Source organism: Oncorhynchus nerka, linkage group LG5 (genome assembly GCF_034236695.1).
Source record: "Oncorhynchus nerka isolate Pitt River linkage group LG5, Oner_Uvic_2.0, whole genome shotgun sequence".
NCBI classification, from domain to species: domain Eukaryota; kingdom Metazoa; phylum Chordata; class Actinopteri; order Salmoniformes; family Salmonidae; genus Oncorhynchus; species Oncorhynchus nerka.
This window is the reverse complement of record NC_088400.1, coordinates 65,084,510-65,103,339: the sequence shown is the minus strand read 5'-3', so window position 1 is coordinate 65,103,339 and position 18,830 is coordinate 65,084,510. Positions and strand designations below refer to the sequence as shown.

At 43.7% G+C, this 18,830-nt stretch overlaps 1 protein-coding gene across 6 annotated transcripts; it reads right to left on the bottom strand.

Annotated features, from left to right (window-relative positions):
* Window positions 1-92: 92 nt before the first annotated feature.
* LOC115123629 (ATP-dependent RNA helicase DDX3X-like) lies at window positions 93-16,221 on the bottom strand. Of its 6 annotated transcripts, none has more exons than XM_029652975.2 (18): window positions 15,889-16,221; window positions 12,026-12,077; window positions 11,281-11,331; window positions 10,676-10,723; window positions 9,334-9,658; window positions 9,091-9,198; window positions 8,801-8,900; window positions 8,425-8,560; window positions 8,091-8,284; window positions 7,086-7,246; window positions 6,509-6,653; window positions 6,123-6,267; window positions 5,097-5,147; window positions 4,069-4,250; window positions 3,735-3,852; window positions 3,473-3,626; window positions 3,260-3,390; window positions 93-3,098 (listed from the first exon to the last, which is right to left on the bottom strand). In XM_029652975.2, exons 1-18 carry the CDS (start codon window positions 15,931-15,933, stop codon window positions 3,013-3,015), a joined length of 2,232 nt encoding a protein of 743 aa, XP_029508835.1. In that variant the 5' UTR covers window positions 15,934-16,221; the 3' UTR covers window positions 93-3,012. The 6 variants fall into 6 exon arrangements, with proteins under 6 accessions (XP_029508835.1, XP_029508836.1, XP_029508837.1 ...); XM_029652976.2 differs by having other exon boundaries at window positions 10,676-10,720; XM_029652977.1 differs by lacking the exon at window positions 10,676-10,723 and having other exon boundaries at window positions 15,889-16,220.
* Between the last annotated feature and the right edge of the window lie 2,609 nt (window positions 16,222-18,830).

Below are 18,830 nucleotides of genomic sequence, written 5' to 3'. Positions count from 1 at the left end.
GAATGTATTATAGTCAATAAATAACTTTATAGCGCAGGCTTGAATGTTGAATATTAAACTCCAGATATGCAAAGACAAAATAAAAAAGTTGGTTAAGTATTTGCAAGTCAAAACTTTTAATTTTGGTAAAATCATACAATAAATGCACAGGTGTTTTCTCGTGCAGTGCACAGCCTCTAAACTAGTACATAAAGCAAATACAAACTAGTGGGCGACTCAGTGGCGTTCAGGGGAGTGTCTGGCCAGCCGAAAGCTCTCCAACCTCTCCTCTCTGCAGCTTCACATTTCCATTCATACGTTTCATCCAAACCTTTACTTTTCAGACTCAGCACACACTTCACAGAACACACACACGGAGGCCCAAATATGCAAATACAACAGAGCAGAACCACATGTTTTTTTTCCTTAAGATTACCATGTGCCAGACATTCGCTGGGGGAGGAAAAAAAACAACTCAAAAACAAGGAAAAGGAAATTGAATTGGAGAGAATCTGGACACTTCTTGCACTGGTACAATATTTTTTAGAAAATGTTATCACTTTTATCCAAACCTTGGCATTGGTTGTTTGTTTCAAATTTTGTTCGCCAATTAAACGTTAAGGTTGATTAGACGGTGAGGCCATGTGGCCAGTACTACTATAAGTAACAGGTGTGGATTTTGATTTGAGTCCAATATGACTGACATTAAAAAGCTCACACTACCCCGAAAAATATAAATTTCCACGCATACCGGTGACATTCAACATTCAAGTGCCAGTGTTTTTGTACTGTCTTTTGGTCAAGTTTCTTAAACTATCACTTTAGGCTTATAAAAATAAATATTTCTCAAAAATGCTTAATAAATTACACAAACTAGCAGCAAAAGTAGAATCTAGTAATCTGTGTGCAAATAGCTCAATTCTCAGACTGCTACTGAACTAACACCTGGTCCCAAATAAATCCTGGTTTAAATAGTGATAACCCTTCCCCTTTTGTAAACAAGCTGCGTTTTTCACAATCTCCTCACACACAAAATTCGGAAGCTTTAAGGACACACACTCAAGACATTTATATAAAACTCTAGATGTGCAATAAAATGTTTTTGGAAAACTTGATGGCCATTAACATCACAAAGGGGCCTAGACCTAACTTAGGTAGCACCATTCAATCTTAAGTTAACACAATACTGTCAGTGCATCTGCTTCATAACCACCACCTCACTTATTGATTCAAAATGTCAAGGCACGACAGACACACTGAGAATATATACCTATTGCACTTAAAATGCCATTTTCTAGCCAACGTTGGGCCTCCCTCCTATATACGGAGGAAGCCTGGATGCCAGCTATAGTAGTAAACTGGCCAGTGGTTTTACATAATACATCAAGGCGGCCCAACCCTACAAAGGGAAGAATAGCTGCATTGGTTCTGTGTCAGAATGAAGGATAGATAAAGCACCCCCGTCTTTGGCCGGGTCACGTGGGCTAGATTCACCAGCCAGCATACACAGGAAAACGTCATTGCCTCTTAAAATGGTGCACTGGTAAATAAACTGCACTTCCCATCACCCTTTGCTACGTGTGCAGTTCAGTTTGCTCGTCTGTACATTGCTGACCCTTAACCCGTAACTTCTGACCTTCCTACGCTCTCTGAGGAGGAAGAGCTTGTATCTTTAAACAGTTAACCCGAGAATGTCCTTCGGATTCGAACGCAGCTTGAAAAAGAACTAAATTAAAGGTGTAAGAGAACGACATTTTGTAATGAAATAAAAGCCTGCTGCAGAATTTCCTTTTGCATTTTTTTAAAACTCCTTGACCAAAAAACAACAACACTTGCATGCGTATTTCATCCCGGGATGGCCTTGACAAAAAGCAAAGCCACCCAGGTTACTGTGTGGTCCTATGGCAACCATTCGAACTTCACTTTCTATATGGCAAGCACCGTTTTAGAATTGACCAGTTTAAGAAACATTCTCTCAGAAGGATGGAGATTTGTCAATTTCCATCCTTCAAAATGTTTAAGTAAAAAAGCTCAATCAAAAACTAAATTCACCCACCAGGCAGCTAGAAGTTGCTTCACTAGGTGCCACAATGCCAAGTCAATTTGTTGAGCATCGACTTGCTCAAATAGCTTGTATGTATGGACATACCATTTAAATATTCAATTTTAAAATTGTACAAGTGGAATGGCTCATTTAGTGAAGACTACCATATTCCTCTCCAGGATAGAGTGAGCGAAAAATATTTTGAACTCTTTTTTTCCTTGAAGTGCACTTTTGTCACACAAGGGTTTGAAAACCTATAGTGGAATTCTCATAGGATGGCTGCAACATGCGGTCGAAGCTAGTTTGAGCCATCAAATTACCCTGTGACAAATTTGAATCTCAAATGGACAAATGACTCACTCAAAAGTCATGTCATCTCAGTGTTTGCCAAGGTTTGATATTTAGTTCAAGCTTATTTTGTTTTCCTTTCCGAATAAAATAACAAAACCACATTTAAACCCCAAAACAAAAAATATATAATTTAGTTCTTGTTGGCCAGGTTTTAGCCAGTTATGACGCTTAAAAGAAAATACAGATAAAACAATCTAATTGTTAAAGGCACAGTACATTTACAAACAAATGATCCTCAGTTTGTTTTGTTACAAAGAAAGAAAAAGCAGTTGTAGTGAAAGAAAAAGAACTGCAAGTCCCAAGATCCTAAATACGCTATAGTCACTACGGGCGGCCACACGATGATTCCAGAGCCTGGCGGTGCCATGTTTCTTTAGGAATCGCTCAGTGGCTCCAGCTTTCCTCTTGGTCAGCTGTCCACTCGGTCCCCCGTCTCTCAGCTCCATTTTTTGGAAAAGCGGTCAGAGAATCACAGCTGGTAATGTACTGCAGTCTGTTTGGAAGCTACACGGGGGTTTATATAGTCTGGCTTAGGTTACACATGTGGTTTCCTTATCAGTGAGTTTGGCGTGGTGCGACCCACTGCGATGGTGGGGGGAGGAGGAAGAAGGTGTAGGGAGATCGGGTTAGAGGGATGTTTAGTTGCCCCACCAGTCCACTCCCCCCTGATGAGAGTAGTTTCCTCCATAGCCGTCACTGCTGTAGAAGTTGCCTCCAAAGCCACCTGTGATGTGGGGTGGGAATCAGGACAGTGTTAGAAGGAGAATACGGACTGTGTTGGAGCATGGTTGGAATTAAAACACCAACTCTTGGACTTGGTCTATCCCACAATTCTTATGACACAGACCAACAGTAATATTTACTGTTGTTTTAATGGATATTTACCGCCGCCACCAAATCCACGGTTTCCTCCATGCCCACTGGGCTGGCGTCCACCACGACCCCCGAACCCTCCAGTGCTGCCGCCACCACTGGTCTGACGGTAGTCCCTGGCTCCGAAGCCACCAGAGGTGAACCTAAACAGAGGATGAGTCGTCTCTAAACCCTTGTACTTCTGCTCCTTTATGTAGGACTGTGTATGTAAGCATGTGTGTGTACCTCTTGGAGCGTCCGCGGGTGTTGCTCTTGTGCTGGTGTTCATAGGCCAGGCTCTCCAGCCAGGAGGGTACTTCCTGTTTGGCCTCCACTAGGATGTCCAGAAGGTCCTTGGTGATGTTGCCATTCTTATCGTTGAAGAACGACGTGGCCAGACCTGGGAGAGGAGAGGGTTCACCATGTTACAGTCAAATAGTTATCTAAATAAAAAATTGTGCATTACGTGTCGCTGAGTGGAGAGTTCTTGAATGTTGTAGAGGCTTACCCAGGTTGCCTACACGTCCAGTACGGCCAATACGGTGGACGTACTCCTCTATATCGCTGGGCAGGTCAAAGTTGATGACGTGCTTGACATTGGAGATGTCCAGGCCACGGGCAGCCACCTGGTACACGAGACCGAATACAACTATTGGCCTTCTTGTTTGAACAGAAGCATGTTAGCTCCCTTTTTAAATGACCCCAACATGCAACCATATTGCAAAACAAAGACCGGGCCTTGAACAGTATGAGGCCAAAGATCTAGTGTTTCGCTTTATCATTTGTCAACCAATATATTTGACCTGTAGAATTCAAACCAAAATGTGAGCTTGCAGACTCACCGCCGTGGCGACCAGGATGGGGCAGCGTCCCGAGCGGAACTGGTGCAGAGCCTCCTCTCGGTCCCTCTGGGAGCGGTCGCCATGGATACTGGTGCAGGCGTAACCCTCACGGTACAGGAAGTCCTCCAGGGCATCCGCTCCCTTCTTAGTTTCCACAAACACCAGCGTCAGAGAGTTCTTACCTGGGAAGGAGAAGGATGACCGGTGAGTCACTGCTTAAAAATGTTCAGATAGAAATAGATTCTGTATAACAAACGGTTTCCAACATGGGAGGGTTAGCGTCAGGTCTATTCGTGGCATTTCTATCTGCAACGTTCAGTGCTTGCTCAGAACCCTCCTAAACGAGCCCCAGGGGAGACATTACAGGTATGGAAACAGCATCTACCCACTACCCCCTGTGGTTGAGGATCTGAGAGGAAAGGAGGGGGCTGAATCACCACGGGTGTTTAGAGAGAGGAGAAACATCCAGTGTTGCTGAGATGGAGGCTCTGGCAAAGAAAAGCTGCATATCTAAAGCGGTGTCGGGCTACTCTACAGTGAGTCGTGATGCATGATGACCGGAGGGCTTCTTCAAAATGTTTAAAATGTTACAGCCCATTCAGATGAGATATGTTTGAACATGTTTCTCCATCTGGTAGAATAGTGGATCATGTTATTGATTTTTCTACCTGCAGTGAACGTTTTGCAAGCTGCCATGGCCATCATAACAAAAGCATACGTGTAGGAAATGGCATATGATTGCAGTAGCAAGCAGGGTGTGGGCAAGGCAAATCAACAGTCACAGATTCCCAAATCAACCCCCCCCCCCACACACACAAAGGAGACAACACACTTCAAAACAGCGAATGACCTCACAATGACAACCACACTAGATGGCTGATCCGAACCAACGGGACCTTCTCGTCTGGACACAAATGGATGACTAATATGGGTAACCAATACAGGCCAAGCAATAAATCAATAAACTGAAATATGAAATGAGATACAAGCTTCTACATCCACTTTAGTAATAATAAATTCCTACTTACCAGGTTTCTCTATGTTTTCACCTGCATTGTCCTGAACTTCGCTCGGAATGACTTTGGATAAAACCAAACTCGATGATAAACTCATTGCAGTTTCAACAGTTCATAAGTGACATTAAAAAGGGGGAGGTTAGCCAACAGAGTTCAGAAAACCCAATGGTACCAACAAGTTCCAATACGACCTCATTATTAAAATGTTATTGTTGAGGAACATTTGGTGCCAACATGGAGGATGGTTTCCTGAACTCTGTGTACATGGCTCTGCATAGGAGTAACTGGGGGTTGGGGATACTAGGCAGGGTAAGTTTATGATAGCCAACATGCCTAAGCTAGAATACAAGTCTTCACCTCACATCTGACCCTATGACATTACCAACACCGGGTCACGTTCAACACACAAACTGCCCACTGAACACAACCCAGGCTTATGTCCATCTGAAAGAACAGAATACCTAATGCAATCAATACTAGACCATCCCAGCTGAATGGTTACCCATCTTCTAAGATCTATAGCTTACTTCTGACAAGCTTTAAAATCAGGAACTAGCCAAGTGTTAGGAGCAGGTGGAATCTGCTGGGAAGTTGTCCTATCAAAGACATGTCTGCATATTCAATCAATGATTAGCTTCAGGATTTAGTTTAGATTTTATTTAGCTGATGTTGGGAAATGCCGTTGCAGATTCCACCTAGCCCAACTGATCAAGTCAACATATTCATTAGACACAGAGGGGCTATTCAAACACAGGGTTTCTCAACTCCAGTCCTCAAACACCCACTGTCCACGCAGGTTTTCATTTCAACTGAATTTCAACCAATCAAAGCTTCCTTCAGATAACTGAATGCCCTTACCAACCACATATCAATGTATATACAATTGTTGCTCAATTGGAATAAAATCCTGAACACAGTGAGCAAGTCCCCAGGATGAGCTTTGAGAAACCCTGCACTACAAGTAAAAGTTCCAGTAAGTAACACACAGGGACAGGAGAGGGGGGTTGAGCCAGTGACAGGTATAGTCCAGGTAGTTACCTGTAGCATTGAGCAAGTCCAGGAGGAAGGACCTCTTGTCACCGTCCTCCACCCACACCACCTTCTGGGTGATGTTCTCAGAGGTGGAGCCCACACGTCCCACCGCCAGGAAGATGTACTCCTCCAGGAAGTCACGCGCCAGGATCTGACCGAGGGGTTTGTGTTATTGTTGTGGAGCCAACATGGAGGACAGTTTATTAAATGTGTGTGGAAAGGTGGGTTAATACACCATAGAGAGGACATATGGCAAATAACACTTTTCCTCATTAAGCACAATACTTTTGACAAATACATAAGCAATTGTGGGGACTGGAGAGTAACAATTATTGTCCATGTACCATGATCTCTTTAGGAAAGGGAGTTGAACACCATGTGGGTGTGAGTACCTGGATCTCCTTGGGGAAGGTAGCGCTGAACATCATGGTCTGACGGATGCCTTTAGGGGGCATGGTGTCCTGCTCCACGATGCGTCTGATCTGGGGCTCAAAACCCATGTCCAACATCCGGTCAGCCTCATCCAGCACCAGGTAACTAACAGAGACAGGGTCAGGGATTGGCTGTAGACCTGTTTTCAGTCAGAGACTCATGGGCATGTAGTATTCCTTTCCTGTCCAGCAGGCCAATTCAACTAATCAGTAGTCTAATAAGCTGCATCAGGTTTTTCCAGCTGGATTTATTACTCTCCTGCGATTTAAAAATGACTGACATGGAAGATTTGGACAGGACTTAAATTACAGATGTGGTGATTTGTTCACATAATTAGATAACTCCCATCTCCCCCAGTAAAACTAATCCAATACGAATAAGGCTTATGTTATTCATCTAGGTAAAGTGCCTAGTGACGGGGTCCTGGGGCTTTGTAACTTGTCTGCACCTCTTCAAAAACAATGAAGTCAAGAACCAAAAGTTATATCTCAGACAGCTCAGTCTGCCAGCAGTCCAGCATGTTGGAAGTCTACTCACTTGCAGTAGTCGAGGCCGATCTTGCCCCTCTCCATCATGTCCACCAGGCGTCCAGGTGTAGCCACCAGCAGGTGACAGCCTCGCTCCAGGTCTCTGATCTGCTGGCCAATGTCAGCCCCTCCGTACACCACACAAGGACGCACACGGGACCGGTACGCAAACTACAGCAGGAGAGAGAAGGGAGAATATACGGGGTACAGAGATGGAGAGAGAAGGGAGAATATACGGGGTACAGAGATGGAGAGAGAAGGGAGAATATACGGGGTACAGAGATGGAGAGAGAAGGGAGAATATACGGGGTACAGAGATGGAGAGAGAAGGGAGAATATACGGGGTACAGAGATGGAGAGAGAAGGGAGAATATACGGGGTACAGAGATGGAGAGAGAAGGGAGAATATACGGGGTACAGAGATGGAGAGAGAAGGGGAATACGGGGTACAGAGATGGAGAGAGAAGGGAAATACGGGGTACAGAGATGGAGAGAGAAGGGAAATACGGGGTACAGAGATGGAGAGAGAAGGGAAATACGGGGTACAGAGATGGAGAGAGAAGGGAAATACGGGGTACAGAGATGGAGAGGGGGAATACGGGGTACAGACATGGAGAGAGAAGGGAGAGGGGGAATACGGGGTACAGACATGGAGAGAGAAGGGAGAGGGGGAATACGGGGTACAGACATGGAGAGAGAAGGGAGAGGGGGAATACGGGGTACAGAGAGAGAAGGCAGGGAAAGGGACAAGAGAGGAGAAAGAAAGGAGAGCACAAACAATGATTGTGTGTTTCACTACAGTTCCCTAATTACAACCTTGGCTGGTTGGCCGTCAACACAAAAACAGAGACAAAGAGACAGAGGCCCACTGGCAGAACGCTACCGACCTAGCTGGTATTGATGCTGATGGGATGTCTGTCCTCTCTGTGTGTGTGGTCACATTGTGTGGATGTGTCAAACATTTTGCTACACCCGCAAATAACATCCCAGCTGGGGGGGGGTGGCAGTTGCTTACCTTTCTGGCCTCTTCATAGATCTGCAGGGCCAGTTCTCTGGTGGGGGCCAGGACCAGAGCGAGGGGGTACTGCTTACGGCGACCATACTTTCCGTTGTCCTGTCCTCCAGACTTCTGGGCGAGGGCTTCTCCTGGGCCTTCAGTGTAGATCTGACTCAGTACAGGCAACAGGAACGCAGCAGTCTTACCGGAACCTGAGAGACCACAGTTTATATTAGTCATATACCTATACTTAAATCAACTACAGTACAATACAGTTATCGTAAGTCATATCTGCATATAGCTCTCCAGACAAATCCAATTTGGAGTGGTTGTAGTTTGGTCTGGTTCTAACCTGTCTGGGCACAGGCCATCAGGTCCCTCTTGTTCTTGATAATTGGAATGGCGTACTTCTGGACCGGAGTGGGCCGAGTGTAGCGGGTCAGGGCGATGTTACTCATTATGATCTCTCCCATCTCTACGTCTTGGAACTGAAATACGAAGACGAACCAGTCACTCAAATGAGCACCAAACAGCTTTCACGCAACTCTGTTTTAGGGGGAAAGGGGAGGATATGGGCAGGGGGATCAACAGCACCACACAAGCTGCTCAGTAGAGCCCATGGGAAACACTTCTGGTTTTGAAGAATACTAACAAAATGCTGACTAATAGGACATGAGGGCTACTGGATCTGAGACAGGGTTATTTGGCTAGAATACTTGGGGACTTACGCTGTCAATGTGATGGGGGCAGTTTTGGCCAGTGGCCTCAACAGGAATGTCATCGTAATTGTCAAAGTTAATCCCTGTGTTGCCACCAGCGAACAGCTCCCTGGGGAGAAGCAGAAACACAGAAGGTCAGGAAAGTGACAGAAAGGTCTACTTGATCATTTTAACGAGAGGGGATATTGATAAATGACAGGGACAGCGGATAGTGATGTATTGTAAAATGACATTGTTAACTCCTCATTATTGAAATACCATAGTAGGCAGAAAGGGGGGTAGGTTAGGTTACCACTCACTGTTCCAGGCGCTCATTGGCCTGAGTGGGTTTGGACCAGTCCTCGTCATCCCTGGACTCCTCCACCCAGCGGCTGTTTCCACTGCCTCCAAACCCTCCACGCTGGTAACTGTCAAGCATAACATAACCACAGGGGTCAGGAAGGGCTAGCTTGCTAATGAGTTGCCTCATGGTACAGCCCTGGACTCTGAGGAACCTGAAAACTGTTGGCTAAGGGCTTGGGAGTGAATTCTCTAGTTCTCACCTTCCTCGGGGCGCACTCCCGCCGTTGTTGAAAAAAGCAGACTTCCCCCTATCAGGACGCGCGCCGAAGCTGGTGTAAGCATCTTTAGTCGTGTTCCAGCCGCCGCCATCTTTGTTGTCGTAGACTCCAAACATGCCGACATTCTGCATAGGCTGTACCGGGTTGTAGGACCCGCCCCTTCCGCCACGGAAACCTCCACCCCCCCTGCCCCTCTCCATGCGAGGGGGGCCACTGTTGTACCGGTTGCCCCCATTCATGCGGTTGTCGTGGTAACCATTCTGCACGAAGCCGTTGCTGCGTCCGCCGTCCCAACCGCCAGGCATATCTTGGGTAAAAACAGAAAGGAAATAGAGGGGAGACATGGTGACTCCCAATGTACATGAGGGTTTCCTCCTCACACGCAGTCAATACAATACTTTGTTTATTGGTCCATTTGCACAGATATTCTTTAGTTGTTGCTGTCACAGTACCCAATCTCACAGACACCACAGGCTGGGAGCAACACAGGGGCAGCGGCAGAGCAGCACCCCTAGAGCACTTAGAGGTAGTGCCTTACTCAAGGGCACAACGGCGGTAGGCAGTAACGGACCCTATAGGAAGAGACATTTGGACCAAGTAGGCCTAGTTCCATTTCAGCCTCTAGCTACTTCCCCTTAGCCTTTCTATGTTAACAGATTAGAACGACCTGGATGGCTGTAAGAAATGTGTTGAGGTCCTTTAGAGCTAGTAGGAGTTAGGGGCACAATGGAACCACGCCCTTCTTGGTTCCTTTCACTTTCACATCCCAGATACCCACCACTTGTTACCTCATGGATGCCTCTGAAAAGGGAAATACTTCAATTAAAAAGGACCTGGCTTATTTTCCCAGTAAACAATGCACAAGCCATACAAAACAGTATACACAAGTCAATAATTTGGCTCATTAACTAGGGTCCCGATTAAGGAACATTTGTTATGCAAGCAGCATTAATTTGCTAAAAACCTACCACTTCAAATTCCACACAAATAAACGGAACCTTGCAATTAAGCAGTATGTTGGAATGACATAACTAATGGAGGCTGTTTTGTGTTTGAACAAAATGTAAGCATGTGAGAGGATGCCAACACCCTTAATGCAGGAAAAAGCCAGTCATGTCTTCGTTTCACCCATGGGAATGTGGTTTTGAAGATGTGATTTGAGAGCCTCCAGTCCCACGTGGCCTTGTTTTCTAATCGAATTGAGTGAGACCACTGTTCTGGTAGGCAATTTCATTAAAACATGCAGAATAAAATAAAGATAACATTTACAATAAAAAACGCCAGAGCTTCCCTCAGCCAAAGAGAGGACTGTAAAGGGACTTACAGCTTCCTGGTGCCATTGACAAAGCGCTCTGTCTAGAGAAAGCATCTGCTGCAAAAAAAAAAAAACGTTATTGGGGGGGGGGGGGCTTCATGATGAAAACATGCTGCCGATGTACAGCGAATGTTGGCCAGTAAGAGCAGGGAAATGGAGTGGTTGATGGTTTGTCAACGCAGTTCCCAGATGCTGTCACAAAATTGGACTCCAGGACACTGGATATGCACGGTTGTGTGTGTCTTCCTGTAGTGACTTTTGGGATGAAATAAAAACAAGCAGCTGGCTATATAAGATGGGGATTCTAACGCAACCTTTACGCCATTGTTTCCAACTAGTGGAGAAAATCAATACATCCAGGTCACCCTCTAGCTGACCATGTCCCAGCCCAGCGAGAATAAATGGTCAAGATAAAACTAAAGCTAATAGTCTGCTTTTTAGTTGAGGGAATTTTACAGCATTGTTGCTTGCTCAATCAATTTAGTGAAATGTTTATTATGGTCCACCACAATGCATTATGGCATTCTTGACCACTAGGGGGCCAGGGCATTTTTACGGTGTCCAACTGGCATACCTCATAGAGGTGGTACTGTTGATGGGGGGACGACACTTACCATTTTTGGAAGCCTCTTGGTTCCGTAAATGAGGTGGAATGTAACAGGTCCCTAGAGAGACAGACTTGTGAACACAAGGGCAGTACTGTACACAAACGGACAAACACGTCACAGGTCTAATGGGTTCCTAGTCTTATTCTAGGGATGTCTCAATCCCTTTAATTGAATAGGTATTAAGTAGCCTCTGGCCTGTTTGATTAAACAAATAATTCAATAAAAAATGTCAACTGTCTTGTACCCCAAATAAGGAAACTGAAAACTTAATGGCGTTTATGCCATTTCATAAATGATAAGAGCATGATTTGGCTAAAAATAAACAAGTGAAATTAAAAATCACTCGATGGCATCTTACACCTAAATTAACCTAGTAATACTGATGGAAATGTGAGTCAGTCCCAATAGTTTAAAGCTCCATACTCTAGTCTCTTTCCCACAAAGGCCAGTGATGTCAAGACTGGGATGTTTCGTGGGCCCGTGATTGGACGGTACCAATAATTTATCTGCAGATTCCTGCAGAACACTAACTCAGCTCAACTTCAGACCACTTCTAAGGTCTGAAAACATCGGACAAGTTTTTGACTTTGGGGTATGAACTATGTATTAAAAAGGCAACCGGGGGAGGGGGGGGTTATATTCAGTCCTTGAACCACCCAATGGCCCTGAAGGAAAGGATAAGTGAGGACTGCTTCAGACCAAGTGATCAAAAAGAAAAGGATCACCATAACAAAGAGTAGAGATCACTTACTGCCAGTGCCTCCGCCCTGCCCGTCAGCATTGTTCAAGCCTAGGACAGCAAGCTGAAATAGAAAATGAAACGTATAGTTAAGTACTACTGTAAACACTGTTATGGATAAATGTCATTCTAAACATGCAAATAGGACAGTAAGCCGCAAGACAAAGGGTGACAAAAACTGGGTAACACTCCATCTATAGATGCTCTACAGTAACATTTCAACTACCGATCTACTAACCCTAACACTTATCCCAACCCTTTCCCTAACCTATGCCGGCAGTTGCTTATCAACAGATGATCACACTATCCAAATAAAGTGTGACAAACTGTTGATCTCCAGAAAGCAGAAAGACATGAATATCCCTTATACTACAGTTATTACCCCATTATACATATGTGAAGCAGGAAACTCCCCTGTCTAGTGTCGTTGCCCCCCACCACCACAATCCATACAGTAAGTTTCAATTGTACATTTTGCAGAGCAGTCTACCGTGGGTGTACCTTTGCAAGCAACAAAATATACTTTCTTACAAGGCAGACACTCAAAACTGCCAATAGGCTAGATCAGGGCTGCACAACCCTCTTCCTGGAGATCTACCGTCCAACTCTAATTTAACACGCCTGATTCTACCATTTGGCTGCTCAACAAGACCTTATTAATAACTAGCTGAATCAGATATGCTAAATTAAGGTTGGACTGAAAACCTACAGCACAGTAGATCTCCAGCAAGAAAGTTGGGCAGCCCTGGGCTACAGGAATACAGACCCAAAACTAGGGTGTTCGGTGTGGGAGAAATAATGGACCAAGGTATAAAAAAAATGTTTTAAAAATGTTAGAAATGCTGTAAACAAATCTGTTATCACTAAAAGAAAAAACACATAGCATTTTTTAAACAAAGTATCAGCTGTTACCCAATGTCCAAAAATCCCAATACTGTACTTTATGAAACACTATAATACAAAAGTACGTGGACACCCTTTCAAATGAGTGGATTTCAGCCACACCCGTTGCTGACAGGTGTATAAAATCGAGCACACCGCCATGCAATCTCCATAGACAAACACATTGGCAGTAAAATGGCCTCACCGAAGAGATCAACGACTTTAAACGTGGCACTGTCATAAGATGCCACCTTTCTGTCAAGTCATTTGGTTAACAGAACGGGACTGCTGAAGCACGTACAAATCTGTCCTCGGTTGCAACACTCACTACAGAGTTCCAAACTGCCTCTGGAAGCATCAGCACGAGACCTGTTAGTCGGGAGCTTCATGAAAAGGGTTTCCATGACCGGTCAGGCGCACACAAGCCTAAGATCCCCATGCACAACGCATTGGCTGGAGTGGTGTAGCGCTTGCCTCCTTTGGACTCTGGAGCAGTGGAAACACGTGCTTTGGTTTGATGAATCACGTTTCACCATCTGGCAGTCCGATGGACAAATCTGGGTTTGCGTAGTGCCAACTGTAAAGATTTGGTGGAGGAGGAATAATGGTCTGGGGCTGTTAACTGTTTGGGATAGGCCCCTTATTTCTAGTGAAGGGAGATCTTATAACGCTACAGCATGCAATGACATTCTAGATGATTCTGTGCTTCCACCTTTGTGGCAACAGTTTAGGGAAAGCCCTTTCCTGTTTCAGCATGACAATGCCCCCGTGCACAAAGCGAGGCCCATACATCAATGGTTTGTGGCGAACGGTGTGGAAGAACTTGACTGGCCTGCAAAGAGCCCTGACCTCAACCCCATCGAATACCTTTGGAATGAATTGGAACGCCGACTGCAATCCAGGCCTAATCACCCACCATCAGTGCCCGGCCTCAATAATGCTTGTGGCTGAATGGCAGCAAGTCCCTGCAGCTATGTTCTCAAATCTAGTGGAAAGCCTTCCCAGAAGAGTGGAGACTGTTGTAGCAGCAAAGGGGGGGACCAACTCCACATTAATGCCTATGATTTTGAAATGAGATGTTCGACGAGCATGTGTCCACATACTTTTGGCCATGTAGTGTACGTTATTAGACCAGTAGCTTTCCGTGTTACAGTTCAGACTTCGTGAGAAGTGTGTGGTGTGTGTGTGTGCGGATGCTGAGAAGTGTCTTAAGCCTTCGGCATGCGTCGCAAGCCGAATGAGTGTGCTCGTATACTCCCTTAAAAGGCCGCTTGAAAAACTAGAAAAAAGATGCAATAGTACTTTTTGTCTATCTTCAGATGCCGTAGCCACTTGGTCAAAATAGACAACTCAAGAAATCTGTAAATCATTGAGGTTGTTGCCAAAGACTTCAAAAAAAATTTTTTAACAAAGATTATTGGTGCATTATTTCTAAAGTGAAAAATATTGGAATGTCAACACACTTCATTGAAGAATCCATACTGCTGACCATTCAGACCATGGGGCATGAAATGCTGATAAAAAAAACTGAAAAACGTAACAATGTTATAATAATTGTACAAACTGTTCCAAATTATTGCAGATGGGAAGCATGCAGACGCCATTAGACTGTGTGTGTAAATTACAGTAATGATGTATTCTGTACTGCCTGGTTTGCATATGAAGTGCCTAATTTGCATAACATAGCATTTTAAATTAATCATTTATTTTATTTGAATAATCTCTGTTCTACATCAGACCCGAAAATGTCCTAATAGTATGACCACCCTGTCTTGAAATATTGGACAATATGTGTTTAAGAATTCAGAAACGTGATTTGGTGCCTTCAATGACTAGGGATTGACAGTGACCCGTCGCGACCTTTTAGATCACTTGAACATTTGATATCAGCAATGGTAAATCCTATCATCAGGAAATAAAGTATTGTGTGTTCATGAGAAGCTTCTCTATAACATGGAATACAACGTGTAACACCAGAACCATAGCTTGATTTCGTTGCCTAACACCCTTACAAAACACTCCAATTAACGTTACAGAGCTGGACTGGATTATTCTCTGCTCAAATGTATATACGGCTACCGAAGCTCTTCCCCTCGAGTCCTTTGCTTTAACAGACAAATACAGGTTATCAAGGAGCGTGACCAACATGGCTCAAAGGGGGTCTTATTTCCTGTGTCAAAATAAATTGGCCCCCACCAACCCAACATCCTTTCACACTTCCAAGCACATGTCAAATAAGCATCTGCTGACTATCAGAAAATGTCATGACAGCTTACTAATTATGTTAGGTTTCATCTTCCACGTTTGACCATATTTAACAGACAAATGTTGCATGTGCAAATGCAGTTACAGCAAGACTCATTTTATAATGCTTCCATACCAAATGAATGGGTGGTTTCCTGGATACTGTCGGCTAGACTAACATTACAGGTGACAAAAAACAACTGGATGACTTAACAATGACAGGTTCTTTAACACGGCAACAAAATCTATAGCACAACACAAAACCAAACAATGCAGTCGTTGCTAGCCAGGAACTGTGCAAAGCATAAACACGTTTTGTTCATTCGGGATTAAAACAATGTCACAGTGACGCAGAAGAAAATGTAGCCAGCTAGCTTACATGTTAGCGTACCTAACGCTAACTAGAGGCCAAACTGGCAAGCAGGCTAACAATCAGCTCAAGTGAATAAAAGCAAGATAAAGTGAAAGTCACCAACATTCAACATAGGGTTTAGATTGCATGTCTTTGAGGTATAGTTAAGGATCAATCCAATTTTGAGAAATACTGAATTGTTGAACGTGAAGCACCGCCATCGTCACCAACCATTATCACCCACCGGCCTCCATTTTACCCAGAGATTAGACAACACACGCAGTTACAGCTAACGAGCAAAGCTAACCAGCTAGCTTGGTATCCACGACTGCATTTTCAGACTCGTTCTACGTGTTATAGATATGAACACAAATAAAAATAAATACCGAAAACTCACCTGCTGTTCTAGACCGTGTAAATTTTCGACGGCCACATGACTCATAACTAAAGAATATTGAGGAAAAATGTTGTCGTCGAGAAGGGATCTCTTTGTTTGCCGGGTTGTCGACGTCCCTTAGGTTTCGCTCGTCTTTCCTTATTTTGTCAATTTCCGAATGAATGAACCTTAAAGATACAGTTGATATATTATATTACTGTAAATTATTTTTTGCTTATGTTCATGGCACTATAGTTAGGTGGTCTAAAGCCTTTAAACCGACACCGCTTACTAACTGGTGGTGGTGGTGCGTGTGGTGGTGTAATGGAAGCTAGAAGCAGGAACCCAGAGCGTGATTTTATTGGTTGAGACAACCACAAAGAGCAGAGGAGGACATTGCGCATATCGCGACATTTGATCACCCTTTCCAAAAAGTTTTTAAAAGTCTGGCGACATTTGTATAATTTGCTTTACTATTTCATATTCAATTGTGATGTTGTAAAAATCGACAGCGTCATAGTTGATATTCAGTAGTATGTGACAGTTAATACCTCATACAGTATCAGTCAAAAGTTTGGACATACCTAACATACTCATTCATTCAAGTCCTTCATTTTTTCGTATTTTGTTCATTTAGAAAAATACAGAAATCTTCAAAACTATGAAATAATGGAATCATGTAGAAAAGTGTTAAACAACTCAAAATATATTTTAGATTGTTAAAGTACATTTATAAAACAAACATGAGCTGGCGCACACCCAGTGTGGAGGTGCTGACTAAAGGCGAATAAACTATAAACTATCAAAATAGTTGCACACTACATGTATAATCTCCCAGCAATTTAATGTGTATTTACCAACGTTTCGGCATCACTCTGCCCTCCTCAGGGTAATGTCATGGATTATTGAACCAGGTTATGTAGACACACTGCAATTAGTGTAACCAATGATAGTAGTGAGACTTTTTAAAGTAGCCATCCTTTGCCTTGATGACAGCTTTGCACACGCTTGGCATTCTCTCAACCAGCTTCAACTGGAATGCTTTTCCAACAGTCATGAAGGAGTTCCCACATATTCTGAGCACTTGTTGGACGCTTTTCCTTCACTCTGCGGTCCAACTCATCCTAAACCATCTCAATTGGGTTAAGGTCAGGTGATTGTGTAGGCCAGGTTATCTGATGCAGAACTCCATCACTCTCCTTCTTTGTCAAATAGCTCTTACACAGCCTGGAAGTGAGTTTTGTCATTGTCCTGTTGAACAACAAATTATAGTCCCACGACGCGCAAACCAGATAGGACGGCGTATAGCTGCAGAATGCTGTGGTAGCCATGCTGGTTAAGTCTGCCTTGAATTCTAAATCACTGACAGTGTCACCAGCAAAGCACCCCCACACCTCCTCCTCCATGCTTCATAATGGGAATTCACATGCGGACCAGAGGAGAGATTTCCACCGGTCTAATGTCCATTGCTCATGTTTCTTGGCCCAAGCAAGTCTCTTCTTATTATTGATGACCTTTAGTAGTAGTTTCTTGGCAGCAATTAGACCATGAAGGCCTCATGCAGACAGTCTCCTCTGAACAGTTGATGTTGAGATGTGTCTGTTACTTGAACTCTGTGAAGCATATATTTAGGCTGCAATTTCTAAGGCTGGTAACTCTAACAAACTTATCCTCTGCAGCAGAGGTAACTCTGGGTCTTCCTTTCCTGTGGCGGTCTTCATGAGAGACAGTTTCATCATAGTGCTTGATGTTTTTTGAGACTGCTCTTGAAGGAACTTGAAAAGTTCTTGAAATGTTCCGTATTCACTGACTTTCATGTCTTAAAGTTTTTTTTAAAAAGATGGACTGTCATTTCTCTATGCTAATTTGAGCTGTTCTTACCATAATATGGACTTGGTCTTTTACCAAATAGGGCTATCTTCTGTATACCCCCAACCTTGTCACAACACAACTGATTGGCTCAAAAGCATTAAGGAAAGAAATTCCACAAATAAACTTTTAACAAAAGCATCACATCCGGCCATGATTGGGCATCCCATTGGGCGGCACACAATTGGTCCAGCGTCGTCCGGGTTTGGTCGGGTTAGACCTTCATTGTAACTAAGAATTTGTTCATAACTGACTTGCCTAGTTAAATAAAGGTTAAATATATATATATATATATATATATTTTTTTTTTTAACAAGGCACACCAGTTAATTGAAATGCATTCCAGGTGACTACCTCGTGAAGCTGGTTGAGAGTGTGTAAAGCTGTCATCAAGGCAAAGGGTGGCAATTTGAAGAATTAACACTTTTACTACATGATTCCATATGTTATATCATAGTTTTGATGTCTTCACTATTATTCTAAAATGTAGAAAATAGTCAAAATAAAAACCCTGAAATGAGTAGGTGTGTTATATTTGTAAATACATTTTTTTTAAAGAAACCTTTTAATCAATCACCAACCTTCTCTTTTTGTAGTATTCCCCTGCTGTTAATCTAGGTGTTTCACATTGTGACTACTGTACTGACACTCCTTGTTATGTGAATGCAGGGTCCCAAATTGTAGGTGCCCTGAAGTCTCTGCCAGGAGTTCTGGACTTCTATGGCACAGGAGGTAGAGTGCATGGTGGATGCATTGAAAACATTGTCACTGGCTCGATGTTTTCCTGGCTGCATTGGTTTGAGTCAGATAGGCCTGAACACTGGTGCTGATAATTCTACAGTCATTACTGACTGTGTCATATTAGGAAGAGATCGAGGAATGGATGACAACTGTAAAGTCTCATTATGTCAACACCACATCCCCTTTGCCTTTCTAACAGTCCTTGGGAGAATCTCAATTGCAACTCCTCGCTTCCTCAAAACCCATTGGAGGAGAAGGTCTTTCTCGTCCAATGACTTTTGAGGAGGCGGTGGGGAGAAAGGAAGCGAGGTGTAAGCAATTGAGATTCTCCCCTTGACATTCCTCCTGTGGGT

Bases quoted from the DNA above. Each gene is read 5' to 3' on its own strand.
- LOC115123629 (XM_029652975.2), bottom strand. From the start codon at position 15,933: ATGAGTCATGTGGCCGTCGAAAATTTACACGGTCTAGAACAGCAG. The intron at 9,199-9,333 runs GTGAGAACTAGA...TATGCTTGACAG, and splicing joins GGGAGTGCGCCCCGAGGAAG to TTACCAGCGTGGAGGGTTTG. The intron at 5,148-6,122 runs GTAACTACCTGG...TTTTATCCAAAG, and splicing joins GGACTTGCTCAATGCTACAG to TCATTCCGAGCGAAGTTCAG.